This window comes from Eurosta solidaginis, chromosome 4, assembly GCF_040869045.1.
Source record: "Eurosta solidaginis isolate ZX-2024a chromosome 4, ASM4086904v1, whole genome shotgun sequence".
Lineage (NCBI taxonomy): Eukaryota > Metazoa > Arthropoda > Insecta > Diptera > Tephritidae > Eurosta > Eurosta solidaginis.
The window spans coordinates 31,037,921-31,053,401 of record NC_090322.1 but is presented as its reverse complement, the minus strand read 5'-3'; the positions used below and the strand labels follow the sequence as shown (position 1 = coordinate 31,053,401).

The 15,481-nt window shown below is 37.7% G+C and overlaps 1 protein-coding gene across 2 annotated transcripts in view; it reads right to left on the bottom strand.

Annotated features, from left to right (window-relative positions):
* Positions 1–15,481, bottom strand: part of LOC137249525 (uncharacterized) — a 172,940-nt gene that overhangs the window by 3,588 nt on the left and 153,871 nt on the right. The window contains exon 5 of one of the 2 annotated variants that reach the window (XM_067781121.1): positions 9–824. In XM_067781121.1, coding sequence (XP_067637222.1) covers positions 70–824 — 755 coding nt within the window. In that variant the 3' untranslated portion in view covers positions 9–69. The remainder of the gene's footprint in view (positions 1–8; positions 825–15,481) is intronic. The other variant, XM_067781122.1, reaches the window with a different exon arrangement.

Genomic DNA, 15,481 nt, shown 5'->3' with positions numbered 1-15,481 from the left:
CTACTCACCAGTTACCAATGTTTCCTCGGTGGGATTACGTTTGTACAAACTCGTGCCCTTGTCATATTGTTAAGGTTGCATATAGTAACCAGGTTCATCAGCCATCGTATCCAAGCCTTTCTTAAATTCTACTACAATTTTGATGCGATGCACAATCTCTTCGTGAATAACATTGAAACACATTGCCGTTAGTGCCATACCAGACATTATGTAGATTGAACAAAACCATGTTGTTGTCGTAGACTCACGTTTCAATCCCGGTAGCATATCACCAAAACCAATTGTAGACAAACTCATGAAACAAAAATAAATGCCGTCAAGTATGGGCCAATCTTCCAAACGATACAACACCACCGCACCAATTAATATGTAAATGACCATCATTGAAAGGCACAATAAAATTGGTGCCAATATACTCAAACCATGTATGGAGCCACGTGATTCACTTGCACTTAACGAATCAATATCGGGTGGTAGAATTTGTGTGCCACTCGCTAAATTTGATTGTTTCTCGGATGATTGAAATGAGTCGTGCAGATAGTAGGGTTCCTGTAAGGCAGCTTGCTGCTTGCGCAATTCCTCTTGTTGGCGTTTACGTTTCATGCGACGCTCCTTTTCAGCCATACGCTTTTCATCGTAACAACAATAGCCACAATTTGAACAGAGACAACAGCATAATGCTTTGGAAAATACTTCGCGTGCTACTTTGGCTAATATGCCACCGGTACTCGAAAGATAGACAAGTGTGAGCGGTATTCCGAATATCGCATAGACAAGTGTAACTAGGCGGCCTAGTGTAGTGCGCGGTGCAATATTACCGTAACCTGTTCGGGGATATAAAAAGAAAAAATTATTACCGTAAACTGCTTTGGGATATAAAAAGAAAAAACCTATGAGTTGGATGGACTAAACTTTTCAAGCTTGGTAAGTACTTAATTATTGTTATATTTTGATTTGAAAGACCTCTGAACCTTATGTGTAGGACATGTTAAGTATTTAAATCAGCGTGGTCGAAGTCTAACGACCTTGGTCGGCAACGTTAGATTAGAAATTGTATATGTATCTAGAACAGCTGACAGCCATTAAAACTACTCTTATACTAGTCGGTTAAAGCTAACGAGGTGCGGCAACTAAGTTCCGGGAACTCGTAAATAAAAAAAAAACATTAAAATACAGTTTTGGGAACAATTTTCTATCGATCTTCACAATAGTTTAACTATACGCAATGATTACAACGTTTCTCTCATGATTTTAACACTTTTGGTAGTTCTCTGATATTACCCCTTTTATAACCACGTTTACAGCTTCTTGAACCTAATGTACGCCACCATAACTAGTTCCCTCTAGGTGCGAATTCATCTTGGGGAATAGAAAAGGAAGAAAAAAGGATGTAGGGATCAATATCGTTGCTATAGGGTGGGTCAGGCAAGGTTGGGCTGCCTTTTTTTGCTAAAATCTCTTGCAAAACGAAAAAGGGATGAGCCAAAGCATTGTCGTGATGCAAGCTCGAGCCATTCTTCGTGAGTTCGGGTGGCACACGACGAACACATGTCCGCAGCTTCTGCAAAATGCCAACAAAGAATTTTCTAGTCACCGTCAGGCCAGCGGAAATGTATTCATGATGAATGATGCCATGAATATAAAAAATAAAATAAAAAAAAAAAATAATAATAAAAAAAAATAAAAAAAAAACACAGTCATCGACTATCTCTCGTGGTGAACGGTATTCTTTTCCCTCGCGAGCTCTGTCTTTGTTTTTTCTTTTTTCACTTTCTGTTTACGTGACCAAGTGACTATTCAACTTAATTCATACTTATAATCGAAATTCTTAAAAAAGAATATAGAAAGTGACTAGAAGTGTTGAAATATGGGCTCCGACCCGCCTGATAGACCTAACAGGTCTAATAGGTTTGAACTATTAGCCGATATGGACGATTTACCTACCAAAAAACAAAAAACTTGTGCATTTCCATCATTACTCCGCAAAATAAACAACTTAAACTGCCCCAAATTCGCCATAATTTCTTCAACCGATACAAACAAACCATTTACCAAAATGAGCCCTTTCGCTGTAAAAAAAGGTCTAGAATCTATTTCCACCGAGATTGATTCTACAAAGTTGCTTCGCGACGGTAACCTGCTCATACAAGCACGCTCGATTCGAGTGGCCGAAAAATTCCTTAAAGCAAAAACACTATCAAACATGTGCTCAATTAGTTGCAAGCTTCATGATACATTAAATTCGGTGAAGGGCACTAATTATGCACCTTGTCTAAACTGTGTCGACGAAAAAGATATTATCAATGAACTAAGACTTCAAGGCGTAACAGCGGTATATAAATTCACCCGTCCCTCCGAAAATGGCCCTATCCCCAGCGGAAGAGTCATATTGTCATTTGACATGCTTAACTTGCCAGCTGAAGTCGACGTAGCATGGTATAAAGTCAAAGTCTCACCATATATCCCCAATTCCATGCGCTGCAGAAATTGCCACAAGCTGGCCCACACCGCAAAGAGATGCAGAAGTGGCACCACATGTGCTACTTGCAATCTCCCCCCTCATAACCCCAACCCATGTTCAAGAACCATGTGCGCCAATTGTTCTGGTAACCACACTTCAGATGACAGAAACTGTCCCAATTACCAACAACTCAAAGAGATTTTAAAAATCTGTGTCACTGAGAAATGTAACATTGGCGAAGCACGGCGCCTTTACAACACACGCAATCTTTCTCATATTTCATCACCCTCTTCATATGCAGAGACCACCAAAAATAATAAAACCAACAAAAAATTCTCGGCACATAACTCTCCCAACAATCAAAAATTAACTCAACAAAAAGATCTCAGCACCTTACCCCCTCATCCGCCTCAAACTGCTCGTGTAGAGCACTCAGTCAAAAACTTAACAACAACCAGCAAATCGAATCTAGGAGAATCGCCTCATATTCCTCTACCATCAGCTCCCACACTTTTACCAAACTCTAACTACATGGACACAACAGAAGATAATCAATCAATCCCCTCTTCCAACACTCAACTAAATAATGAAACTGCAACTAACTCTCCCGAACTTCTACAAATTTTATTGAAATCAATTTCATCCACTCCACTTGATTTTGTTACAACAGGTAACGCAAACTTCAATAACTCTCCTCCCTTTTAAAAAATCATATCTCTTTCGATCTCCCTTAACTAGCGTATTTATAAATTTATCCCGTAAAACAAGTTTACTAAATACAAAGTATTTTATTTTCTTTTCAATTATCATGGTCTTTAGAATATTACAATGGAATATTAAAGGCTTCATGAATAATATTGATGAGCTAAATGTACTTATTAAAGAGCACAACCCAAGTGGAATTGCATTGCAAGAAACACATTGCCCATCATACTTTAACCCTTACCCACCGCGAGGCTATACTGGCCTTTTTTATAATTCAGCCAATAACTCCTCTTGCAAACAAGGGGTAGGAATATTTATAAAAGAAAATATACCATATAAACAAATCAGTATAAATTACCCTATACAGGCGATTGCCGTAGAACTGCAAATGCAAACAAAAATTAAAATTATCTCCTTATATTTACCTCCTCAAGACGCTATTGACGAAAAAAATCTCACTGACTTGCTAGTTTCCTTGGGAAGCAATACGATTCTATTAGGTGACGTCAATAGTTGGAACACGCAATGGGGATCTTTAAGAACTAACAAACGAGGAAAAATAATAGAAAACGCACTACACTTATCTGACCTCTGTATCTTAAACCAAAACAAACCAACTCACTTTTCAACACATTCCACATTCACTAGCATAGATATCACATGTTGTTCTGTATCACTACTTCCATACGCCTCTTGGGAGATAATCGATGACTTACATAATAGCGACCACTATCCTATTTTAGCCAATTTTTCAATCTTTTGCGACCAACAGCGGCGAAAACCTCCTAAAATATTTCTTCTGGACCGAGCCAATTGGCCTAACTTCTCGAAACAGGTAGATTTAGAAATCTGCAACCGTCCTTTTTCAGGCAGCAGCAATCCAGATGCGGCCACTTTCACAAAAGCTTTACGTGCTGCGGCTAATTTGCATATCCCACAAAACTTTCCAACAAAAAGAAAAAGCGTTCCATGGTGGAACGATAAGCTAACAACTCTGAGAAGTTTAAAAATGACACTCTGGCAAAAGTTTAAGAAATATCCTTCACAAGATAATCTAATTGCATACAAAAAAGCGAACTCTGATTTCCGAAGAGAAGTAAAGAGTAGCAAATCTAACAGCTTCGAAAAATTCACTAAAACTATAAATAAAGACGCATCGACTTCTTATATCTGGCAAAGAATTAACGCTCTCTCGGGCAAGCTTAAAAAAATGGAAATCTCTTATATTAAAGCAAATGACGAAATCTTGTCGGATCCCTATAGAACCTCAGATCATTTCGCAGAAGCCTGGTCCAACTATTCCGACAATTCAAATTTCTCAGATACGAACAAGCAAGAAAAATCTCAGATTCAATCAATCGAAGTAGCGAGAGCTTCCAACCGTCAAGCCATATTAATAGAAGAAAAGATTTCGCAATCAGAGTTACTCTCAAACCTGAATAAAGTCAAAGGCAAAACCCCAGGTTCAGATAGAATTTCATACAAAATGTTAAAAGCTCTATCTCCCATCGGAAGACTCTGCCTACTTTCATTATACAATACTGTGTTTGAATCAGGAATAATTCCTCAATCTTGGAAAGTTTCCACGGTCATCCCTATTCCAAAAAATAACTGTAATATCCAAGAAATAAAATCGTATCGCCCAATTTCCCTAATATCATGCCTATCCAAACTTATGGAGAAAATTATTGCCACGCGTTTAGCTTGGTTCTGCGAATCACGAAACCTCATTCTACCAAACCAAGTAGGATTCAAACGCGGTACGGGATGCACAGACGCACTCCTACACATAGATTTTATTGCCTCCAAAGCTATTTCTTCACGAAACCACATCTCGATTCTCTCCATAGACTTTGAGAAAGCCTTTGGCCGTATAGGTCCACATATTATTCTGAACTGCCTGAAGGCATGGGGCGTAGGCCCTAAAATCTTTAAATATATAAAATCATTCCTATAAAATAGAAAGTGTAGAGTAAAAATCGGCAATATTTACTCAAACATCCATTTCCTGTACAATGGCATACCCCAAGGGTCACCACTCTCGGTAGTCCTCTTTCAAATCGCTTTTAATGAAATAGTAAGATAATATTAAAACATAAGCACATAGAACATTGCCTGTACGCAGATTACGTTTATATTATTAGTAAAAGACATTGCGATTTGGAAAACGACACCGCTTTAAAAAATGTGTTGAATGGACCGACAGTTCCGGTGCAAGAATATCACTTGAAAAAACGAAGAAATTACATATATGTCGTAAACAAAAATGCAAAGCATCGGAGTCTATCCTTACTGTTAGTAACCATTGTATTGAAAATGTAAAAAATTTAAAGATCCTAGGTATAACATTCTCAAATAGATATTATTGGGTTGAACATTGTAATTTGTTGAAAAAATCATTAAGTAAAAAGCTAAATCTCATACAATACATTGCTCGAAAAAGTCATGTTCATATCAACAGTTATATACTTAACTAAAACCTTAATTTTAAGCAAAATCGATTACGGCTTATGGCTCTATGGCCATAGTGCAAAATCGGTATTAAACATAATTCGCACACAATATCATGCTGCCGCAAGAGCAAGTACTTATGCCATAAGAACCACCCCAGTATCAAACATCCTTGCTGAAGGCGGGTTTCCTAGTATTAAAGATAGAGTAACCGAATCGGAACGTAAACTATGCACAAAGTTACTTTTTCTCAACAACTCAGTTATCAATGGGCACATCAAAACTACTATGAAAAGCAACAAAACACCCAGGATACCATCAGCCATCCATCGATCCTTACAATATGCCAAACAACTCGATATTAAGGAAGCAAGAAATTACATCACACGATACCCTCCATGGAAAATCAACCCGAGATCATGCGATACGGAACTCTCTCGTTACAAAAAAGACACCACATCAGATACTATATACAAACAACTATTTCTCGAAAAACGGTGCACTGCGAAACAAAATAATTGGCAGTTGATGTACACAGATGCTTCGAAAATGGGAAACGATAACATAGCATATGCTGTGGTTAGCGACGAAGGAAATACCTTACTCAATAAACGTCTGGTCAGTTATTCCACAATATTTACCGCCGAAGCTTTAGCCATTTACAATGCCTCTTTAATTGCCGTGAAAACAAAAAATAAAGTACTAATATGTGCAGATAGCCTGTCGGTCATAAAAGCGGTAGCAAATTCCTCAACATCCGCATGGCAAACAATAAACAAAGTTAAAGACTTATTGATAGAAAACAAAAATCGGCTAAAACTTTTGTGGATACCAGGACACTGTTCCATCAAAGGCAATGATCATGCCGATGCAGCAGCGAAATTCGCTTGCCAAGCACCAATAGTTACGGATCCTACCGTTGAAAAAATTGACTTTCGTAACCTTATCAAACAGTTGAACAAGAATACAACAATGAGCAACTGGTCGCAATACCAGCATAGACACTACAGAAATATCATGGCTAACTTCAATCCGCCTGCTTTCCCCTCCAATGTAAGCAAAAATAAAATAAAAACTTTTTTCAGGCTTCGTCTTGGACATACACTTGCTACACATAAACACCTACTAAGTCACGAAAGCCCACCAACATGTACCAGATGCCAACAAACACTTTCATTTGATCATATAGTATATACCAGCTGCCCATCAATAGCAGGTATTAAAAGAAAACATTTTGGAAACGAACCTATGATACAAATATTGATAACACCTTCAGAAGACAACACTGAAAAAAATCTTCGAATTCATCAATACTTTAAAAATCACCGTTTAGGACAGCAATAGTCATTATAAATATGTAAAAGCATACTCACACAGATATATAAATAAAATTCTTACTTATTTTTATTCTCTCATACATACATAGGTTTGCACGCTATATAAACCCGCTGCACAACCAATTTTATCTTAAGTAGACAATTACTATTATAAATACGTAGAGCTGATAGCCTTGTAGCTTTGCTCAATAATAATGTTAAACTTTTAATTAATTGTAAGTTTAATAAAATAATAATAATAATAATAATAATAATAATAATAATAAAAAAACAATATTACCTTAAGATGTGACTTCGACATCCTTGCTTTCGCTGGTCACTCCCTACCCTTTCCACCCACTATTGGCTTTGTTTACGCGTCTCATGGCCACACTCTAATACCCAAGTCTTCTCTTCAGTGACTACCCGTTTGATGTTTTCGACGTTGCTTGTATTGTACGTTAGATGTTTTCACTACGCCACTAAAAAATTACTTCCAAAAAATACGCATAAAACATAAACCGAACGTGCTAACTACTTCAACTTTGAACTCTAACCAAACGGGTTTTAAATAACGGCTAAATTGCCGGAAGTAGAAGGGAAATGCTTAGTGTAAGCTCATTTCTTTTGAACGAAGGTAACCTAAATGTGCCTTTCTGAGCTTGGAGACGTTTTAAACCTAGTATTCTCAAACAATTCAGAACCAATTTCCAACTTAACGATCTTCGAAAACTATAACTCACACTCAAGCACAATTGAAGTTTCGTACTCGCTTTTTACAATGAAAAAAAAAAAAAACTATTCTTACTTCTTTTAATAATTAGATCGTATGAATGTATTTATGTATTCTATTTGTGTATGTATTTTTCTCAGCTGGTGAGCGTTCTCAGTACCTGAGCAGTATTGGATCTCAACGTTTAACAAACCACTGCCTTTCAAAGACTTGACAAAAAATAATAATAATGAACAGGATAAGACTGGTGCAAGACGCAATCATACTAGACAGGTGAAGTCAGAAGTACAACAAACAAAATTTTACGGCCTTCATAATCCGGTCACGAATTTTAAAGTGTAGGGAGGGAAAGTTGTTGGTACTATTTTGTTACTGTTTTACTACCATAGTAATCTAATGTGCGTAAAAAATCCAAACTCGATATATCTCCAACACTGGAAAAGGTGACGTGAAAGAAAAGAGAAAGGAAAACAGAGGAAATGGTAAGAAAAAGTAGGATAAGTTGGAGGGAAGTCGGAAAAGTAAAGATAACAAGAGGAAGCTGGAGAGTGAAAGTAAAAGTAAGAATAAGGGTAATGGCTTGAGACAAAGTAGTAAAAAGAGGTTAACAGGAAGATTAAGAATGAGGACACGATTAAGAGTAATGTGAGAGTTAGAATTGGATAAGAGCAAGAGCGGGGGGATTTACGAAAGAGTGAAATTGGTGGGGAAATCGAATGAGTCGATTAAGGTTAACTAGAAAATGCAGAGGGAAGTGGAAATAAGAGCGGAAGAGGGTTTGACAGAGGTGGATAGATAGGGAAAGTCAGAACAATGTCTGTCGGGTTGATCATATGGCTGGACGTACTTAATGTTTGTCTAAACGTTATCAGGGTTGCTTTTTTTGCCATCAGATAAATCTACAAGCTCTAATTTGTCGAAGCATCGTTGCTGTAAAACCTCTGCCATTATATACTTTTACATCGGCCACCTGTTGTTGTTGTTGTTGTAGCAGTGCTTCACCTCATCCAATAGGTGCGACTAACCGGAGATTGTCATCAATGCCCTCTAACGGTAGTCCAAGAAAACTTGCTGTTTCAACAGGAGTGGACCATAATGAGAGGGGTGTTATAGGCGCTGCTTCCACATTACAAGTGAAAAGATGGTTGGTGTCATGTGGGGACATATTGCAAGCAGGACATACATTTTGTATGTCGGGGTTGATTCTGGATAGGTAAGAGTTTAACCTGTTACAGTACCCAGATCGAAGTTGAGCTAGAGTGACGCGCATTTCCCTAGGGAGAGTGCGTTCTTCCTCTGCTAGTTCCGGGTATTTTCCTTTAAGTACAGGATTCGCCGAACAATTCCCTTAAGCCCCGATTTTTTGTATGTTTGGTGTGGGCTTCACTGTACTATAACGCAGATATTGTTTTAACCGTAGATATAAGTAAACATTTCGTAACCATATCACTATATGCTAAAATTGTACCGACTTATCATAATTAATTGCCTCATATCTGCTAAATTAACTGTTTATATTATTTTAAGTACGTCCTCATTGGCCCCTATTCAGTTAAAAATTGAAAAAAGCACCCTCCATCAGGGTGAAGTCATAAAACAATAAGATATTCATGACGTAGCAGAAATTTAACGCTTGAATCGTTTGTAAAGTACTATTGAAATGTTATTTTTGTTATTTTAAATGACAACAATAACAGTAAAAATTTACAGTATTGACTGATTGAATTATGTAAGGGAATACAAAATTAAGTAAATATGTATGCAGATGAGGGAGAATCCTTACAATGGCATATTGCTAAATTTTTTGTATGCATATTATTAAAATGTTTTTTATTGGTTTCTAACGTCTGTGAAGTGGCATTTTTATTGCGGAACATAAACAATAGCAACAATCTCGTTTCCATAGAAGGCGTAGAAGAAAAACTGTACGGAAGATTTTTCAAAAACATATATCTTCAACGACAGGTAGAAACAGGACCCTGGTAGAATATTGTAGTACTTCACAAATATACTTCACAACGAGTAGCGAGTTTAAATCAAACTGATTAGTCATTCCTCAGCTTGCGCTGATTTTACACTCTCTGTTGCCTCGTCCACTATTTCCCCTAAGGTGTAGACGTTTCAACTTCTAGAACTGTTGTATCTCCTGCTTGGTAATTTAGCTATATGCGTGTGTATGTGTGAGTAACAACGCCTGCCCTTAGCTGATGACTACATATGTGTATGTGAGATAATTCCTTCTCTTTAAGCCGCTGGTTATGTGTGTGAAATATTCTTCGTCGCCTTGTGGCTGCTCGCTGTTTTTGTTGTTGTGATTATTTACTAATAGCATAGTGATGCTAATATTCGCCACAATATTATTATTTGTTGACAAAAAGGAAAACTTAACAAACTCTATAACGTGAAGACATTGGGTTAGAATCATCGAACGCTTTAATAGGGAACTGGTCTTATCGCGGCTTATAATATGATCATATATCTGCGGTTTAAAATGAATCACTAGGCAGCCTTCTAATCGATAAAAGTGAAATCAAATCGATAACGTCGTGCACGATAATAGGCATATTACCTTTGCTCAAGATATTTATTACATTAAGTCATATTTAAATTAATAATTTAGTTCTAAGTAAACCTGTAATCTAATCAGTAAGGTATGTCACCATTGACTCAATAAAGAAATGAATTGAAATGAAATGCATACCCTATGAGATCAAGAAATAATCTAACGCGCCTGTGAGAAGAAGAAGGTACTCAAGGGGTCGCAAAATACGAAATCATTATTCGTAATATTGCATATAAAACTCTATCAAATGTATTGTGTCAAAAGCACTGATTGAACCTTGCAAGTGCGGCTTAAGTTCTTTCTCTGCGAGCGAATATCGTGCTCTCATCCTAAATTTTGTTGCATATTTCACGTATTCGATAGAAAAATAAAGTAAAGGTCTCTCTCGGCAAACGAAAATCATGCTCTACAAGTCACTTATCGTACCCGTCCTGCTATATGGTGCAGAAGCATGGACTATAACAACATCAGATGAAGCGTCTCTGGGAGTGTTCGAGAGAAAAGTTTTTCGGAAGATTTATGGACCTCTAAGCGTTGGCAATGGCGAGTACCGACGAAGATTTAATGATGAGCTATACAAGCTTTATGCAAACATCAATATAGTCCAGCGAATAAAAATGCAGCGGCTACGCTGGCTTGTCATGTTATGCGAATGAAAGATGATACTCCGATTAAGAAATTTTTTTTTTATCGGAAACCGCCTATGGAAGCAGAGGAAGAGGGCGGCCCCCACTTCGCTGGAAGGACCAGGTGGAAAACGATTTAAACTCTCTTGGTGTGACCAATTGGCAGAGCGAGGAAGCTACTGACGGTTAAGCGCCAATTAAGTAAGTAAGTAAGAGAGAACAACAGTATTTAAAGCTGCTTTATGATAGGTAGCGACATCGCCAAGCTGTTAGAGACCAAACGGTGTTTATATCAAAATGTTCCGTTGATCTGAAGTATAAATTTCCATTATATTAGATAACTTGATACTGTACTTCATACTCAGAACAAGCGTAGTCATTAAGCTACTAAAATTGGCAGCCCTATGCTGCGAATGATAGCTAATTTTAACGAGTCTTGAACAAAAAGCTAAAATCTGACGAGGAAACTTCAATCTTGTATTCTGCTGCAGATTATGCAAGGCTTAACTAAAACTAAAGGGTTAATTAAAAAAATTCGTTGCAAAACGACGTCTGTCTTCAAGGGCTTGCAAAGTTCTAAAACTGCGCTGACGTAAGTTGGTCTTGCTGCCGAATCAGCAGCTTTGCAATGGAAATGCCCGGAATGCTTAAAATACGATCATCTTCTTAGTAGAAATACAATTTCCGTCCGGCTTTCCCTTCAATAGCAGATTTCCAGTATCTTATTAAGTGATTTTTTTTATCAAAATACTTATCTTCCACTAATATGGTTCTTGATTCGATCTGCAAAGAAGCGTCCGGGGAGCGTATCGTACTAGTTCGCAACTTGCGCAGAACTATATGATTAAGAGACGGTATAAGTTCTAATTCTATCTCCTTGCAGTGCTTTCAACTGACGCTTTAAACATTGCGATGTCATACGAAGTTGAGTCCCATTTGCAGACCTTTTGAACGCGTCCGGTACTGGTTTAGTCTTAGGTTGTTTTGAAATAGTCATTTAATTAATTAATTTAAATTGCGTGACTGTCTCTCATTTTCTCTGCAAGAAATGGGTGTACGAGGTATGTGTGGTATGAAAGTATTTGTCGTGAAGGTACCTGCGTTCAGATGATTATCGTGTATACTCGGATTTGAGGGAGGCTTTTGTGTAGATTCAGGAATAGAGGTGGCTTTTACCGATTAATAGCATGCGCGAATAGTAATTTGTGTCATCTGACCTACTTTGTGCGTTTTTTGCTTTCGTTCATTTTTTATTTGACCGTTCTGTGCATTGGAAAATGACACTGAAGATGGCAAAACGGCGACACTTGCTCCCTTCCAAACCACATTTGAAAAGAAATGACAGAAAATAGTTCCAATATACATTAAGTGCCCAAACTGTCGGCTAATCAACAAAACAAATTGAATTATGTTGTAGGGTTTCTCGGGACTTTAATATAGTAGCTCCTTTCATATGTCAGGCGGATACCCAACCTTAATACCCCTGCAGCTTGTTACTATAATAATAAAAATAAAATTTTTGGCTGGTTTAGTTCCCAGGAGATTATTTCCGAAAACTGGTAGTGTGCTGCTTTCAAACATTTTGTTTACAAGTTTGTGAGTCTATATGTTTTATGCCGACTCCGAACGATATCCACTAAGGCAGATGAAGTTTTTCGTAGTAGATATACACTCTAAAAGCTTTTCAAACCACTGCCGAACGGTAACCTAGTTTTTGGAAAAATATACTGAAGTATTTTGATCTTAGTTGTGCAGTCACTCGAGTCGGATACTTTTGGTTAATTATATGGTATTAAACCCTTTATAAAATATAAGATATTATGACGTACAGTATATACGAAAAACTGAAGCTCAAATCCAACAAACTCTTATCGACCAGATCTTCAAGATATGCAGATAAGATAATAGACACGCATCATCTGCTTGTCGGCTTCAAAGCAGCCTTTAACAGCGCGGCAAGGAATTGCTTGTAAGCTTGTATGTCTATATTTAAGTTCCTTGGAAAGCTAGTAGGGTTACGGCTAATGACTTTCATCAACAACACCAGCTTCGTCAGGATTGGTAGGGACCTCTACGAGCCATTCGAAACCAAACGAGGCTTTAGACAAGGCAACTCCTTTTCATGCGATATCTTAAGTCTAATACTGGAGAAGCTAAAGCTATCAGCAGATCAAAAGCGCGATGATACACTCAATGTACTATTGCTGACTTATGCAGTTAATATTGATATCATTGGCCGTAACAAACGTGCCGTATCTTTTGACTTCTCCGGATCGGATAAAGAGGTAAACAAGTTGGGTCTTGTTGTAAATAAGGCTAATACGAAGTACATGCTGTCATTCAAGAAAGAATAGGCGCCAGCTAATAATGATAATGGCATATTCTGAATCTTTGTGAATCTCACAATGGTATTATTCACTTTCAATTCCTTTAAAGAAACTCCTACAAATTCTCATTGTAAATTCCATTCGATATCAGCATACCAAACAAAGAAACAGAAGGAGCCAATTTTCAAATTACAACTACAAGCTTACATATTTACGCAGCCCATTGTTGTTCTTATTGATTGCTGTTGAAATTATTACAGCTTACAGCATTAAGTTGGTAGTTTTTGTTGCATTTTATTGCCCTAAAGTTCGACACAAAAGTCATAAAACGCAGTACGAAGTCGATATGCCAATTGGGTTGCGCCTGAGCATATTTCTTTATGTATTTGCAAATTGCCAACGCCTTTAAGAGGTGGTAGGATAGTAGTAGCGTGATTGACTCCGAATTTTTCTAAGATTTTTTTTTCTTTTTTTTTTTATAATTTTTTTGCATTTCAATTCTTTTGAATACCGAATAATCCGTTTTTTTATTTCCGGTTAACTATTTTTAACGGCAAAAATAAGAGAACAAAATAATAACAGCTACAAAAACAATAATAACAACAAAATAATACTAATAACTGACGCCAATTGAGAGCACCAAAGGAGATCAAGTATTCACCCACCTGCCTCTCCCACCTCAGTGGCCACGCTCTTCCACTGCTTCTAAACAGCCGACCCGTCTAAAATATTTTATTGTCGCGTCTTTGTCCATTCGCATAACATGTCCTAACCAGCGAAGCCTTTTTGCTTTTAATCGTCGCCTTAGCTTCATATCTGCGTAAAGCTTATACAGTACCTCTTTCGATACTCATTGTTGGCATCACGGACAGTACCACAAATCTTCCGGAGAACTTTTCTCTCGAACACTCCAAGAGCCATATCATCTCATCTTCTCTCAACAGCGTCCATGATTCCGAGAAATACATCAGAACAGGTATGATGAGCGACTGTTAGAGCGTGATTTTTGTTCGTCAAAAGAGGACTTTACTTTTGAATTGCCTACTGCTTACTATCCGTTTGATTTCTGACGTCACATGCATATAAATTAGGTCTCGTTAGTAACAACATTTGTAGAAAGTGCGTGTTGCAGAAAGAAATGGTTAAGCCCGTTTTGTTGTTGTTGTAGCGATAAGGTTTCTCCCCGAAGGCTATGGGGAGTGTTATCGATGTTGATGGTCCTTTGCCGGATGCAGATCCGGTACGTTCTGGTACCAAGCTCGACCATCTCGGGAACGATTTGTTATGACCACATGCGACCTTCTAGGCAATCCCGCCTTCCCACCCCCTAGATCCATGAGTTCGAGGTCGCCAGAGCCTCGGCTGTTAATGAAACAGAATTCGCCACGGATAGGTGAGGTCGACAATAGGGTTTGGAGAAGCTATATTTTCGCTGGCAACCTGACACAACTCTTTGAATCTATTTAGTATTTTAGTCGCCTCTTACGACCGGCATACCTACGCGGGTATATTCTAATCCCCTAACCCGCTGGGGTAGCACGTTTTGTGTTGATGTCCTGTGCTCGCGAGGTCTGGCTCTCCAGCTACTAGGAGCGGCAGAGTTACCAGATATCGGGGCAGCTATTAAGCCAGGTTATAGAAAATCTCTAGTATTTGCCAAGTGGAGGGAGCTATTTTATAACGTTAGTCCTAGTACCTTATTGCGAGTTTTCCGTTTGGTTGTCAAACAAATTCTGGTAACTCATTTAGTCTATGTGAGGTCTTTATTGCCCGGCCAGTTTAACCTAACCTAACATACACTTAACCCATAAATAAGAGGAATTCCAAAATAAAGAAAAACACAATCATAACAACAATCAATGTTTTGTTTCTTAAAGATATTCAAAAACAAGTAAGAACGGGACTGTCTTCGGCTGTGCCGAAGACTTCATACCTTTCATGAATGGGGCTGAACAATAATCTTATCCCGTTCGTAATCTCCGAATAATCGAATGTATAAGATAAGAAATATATAGTGAACAGATCTGCATACCTTAACGATTTTTAAGATAAATATAAAATAAAAAATAGGTAGGTAATCTGTGTGAGGATGCAAAGTTTCTGGTTTTTTGTGGTCTGCGTGTAAAAACTATGACTGCGAATCATGTATTTCAACAATATATGACGTACACGTAACTATTTGATGAAATTTGATGAATTTTGAAGCTTCTAGCCGTAAAAAGGGGGCAAAAATTTTGTTTATATGGGGTATATAATTTATATACCACCGATCTCAATGATTTTTTCAGACAACAATATA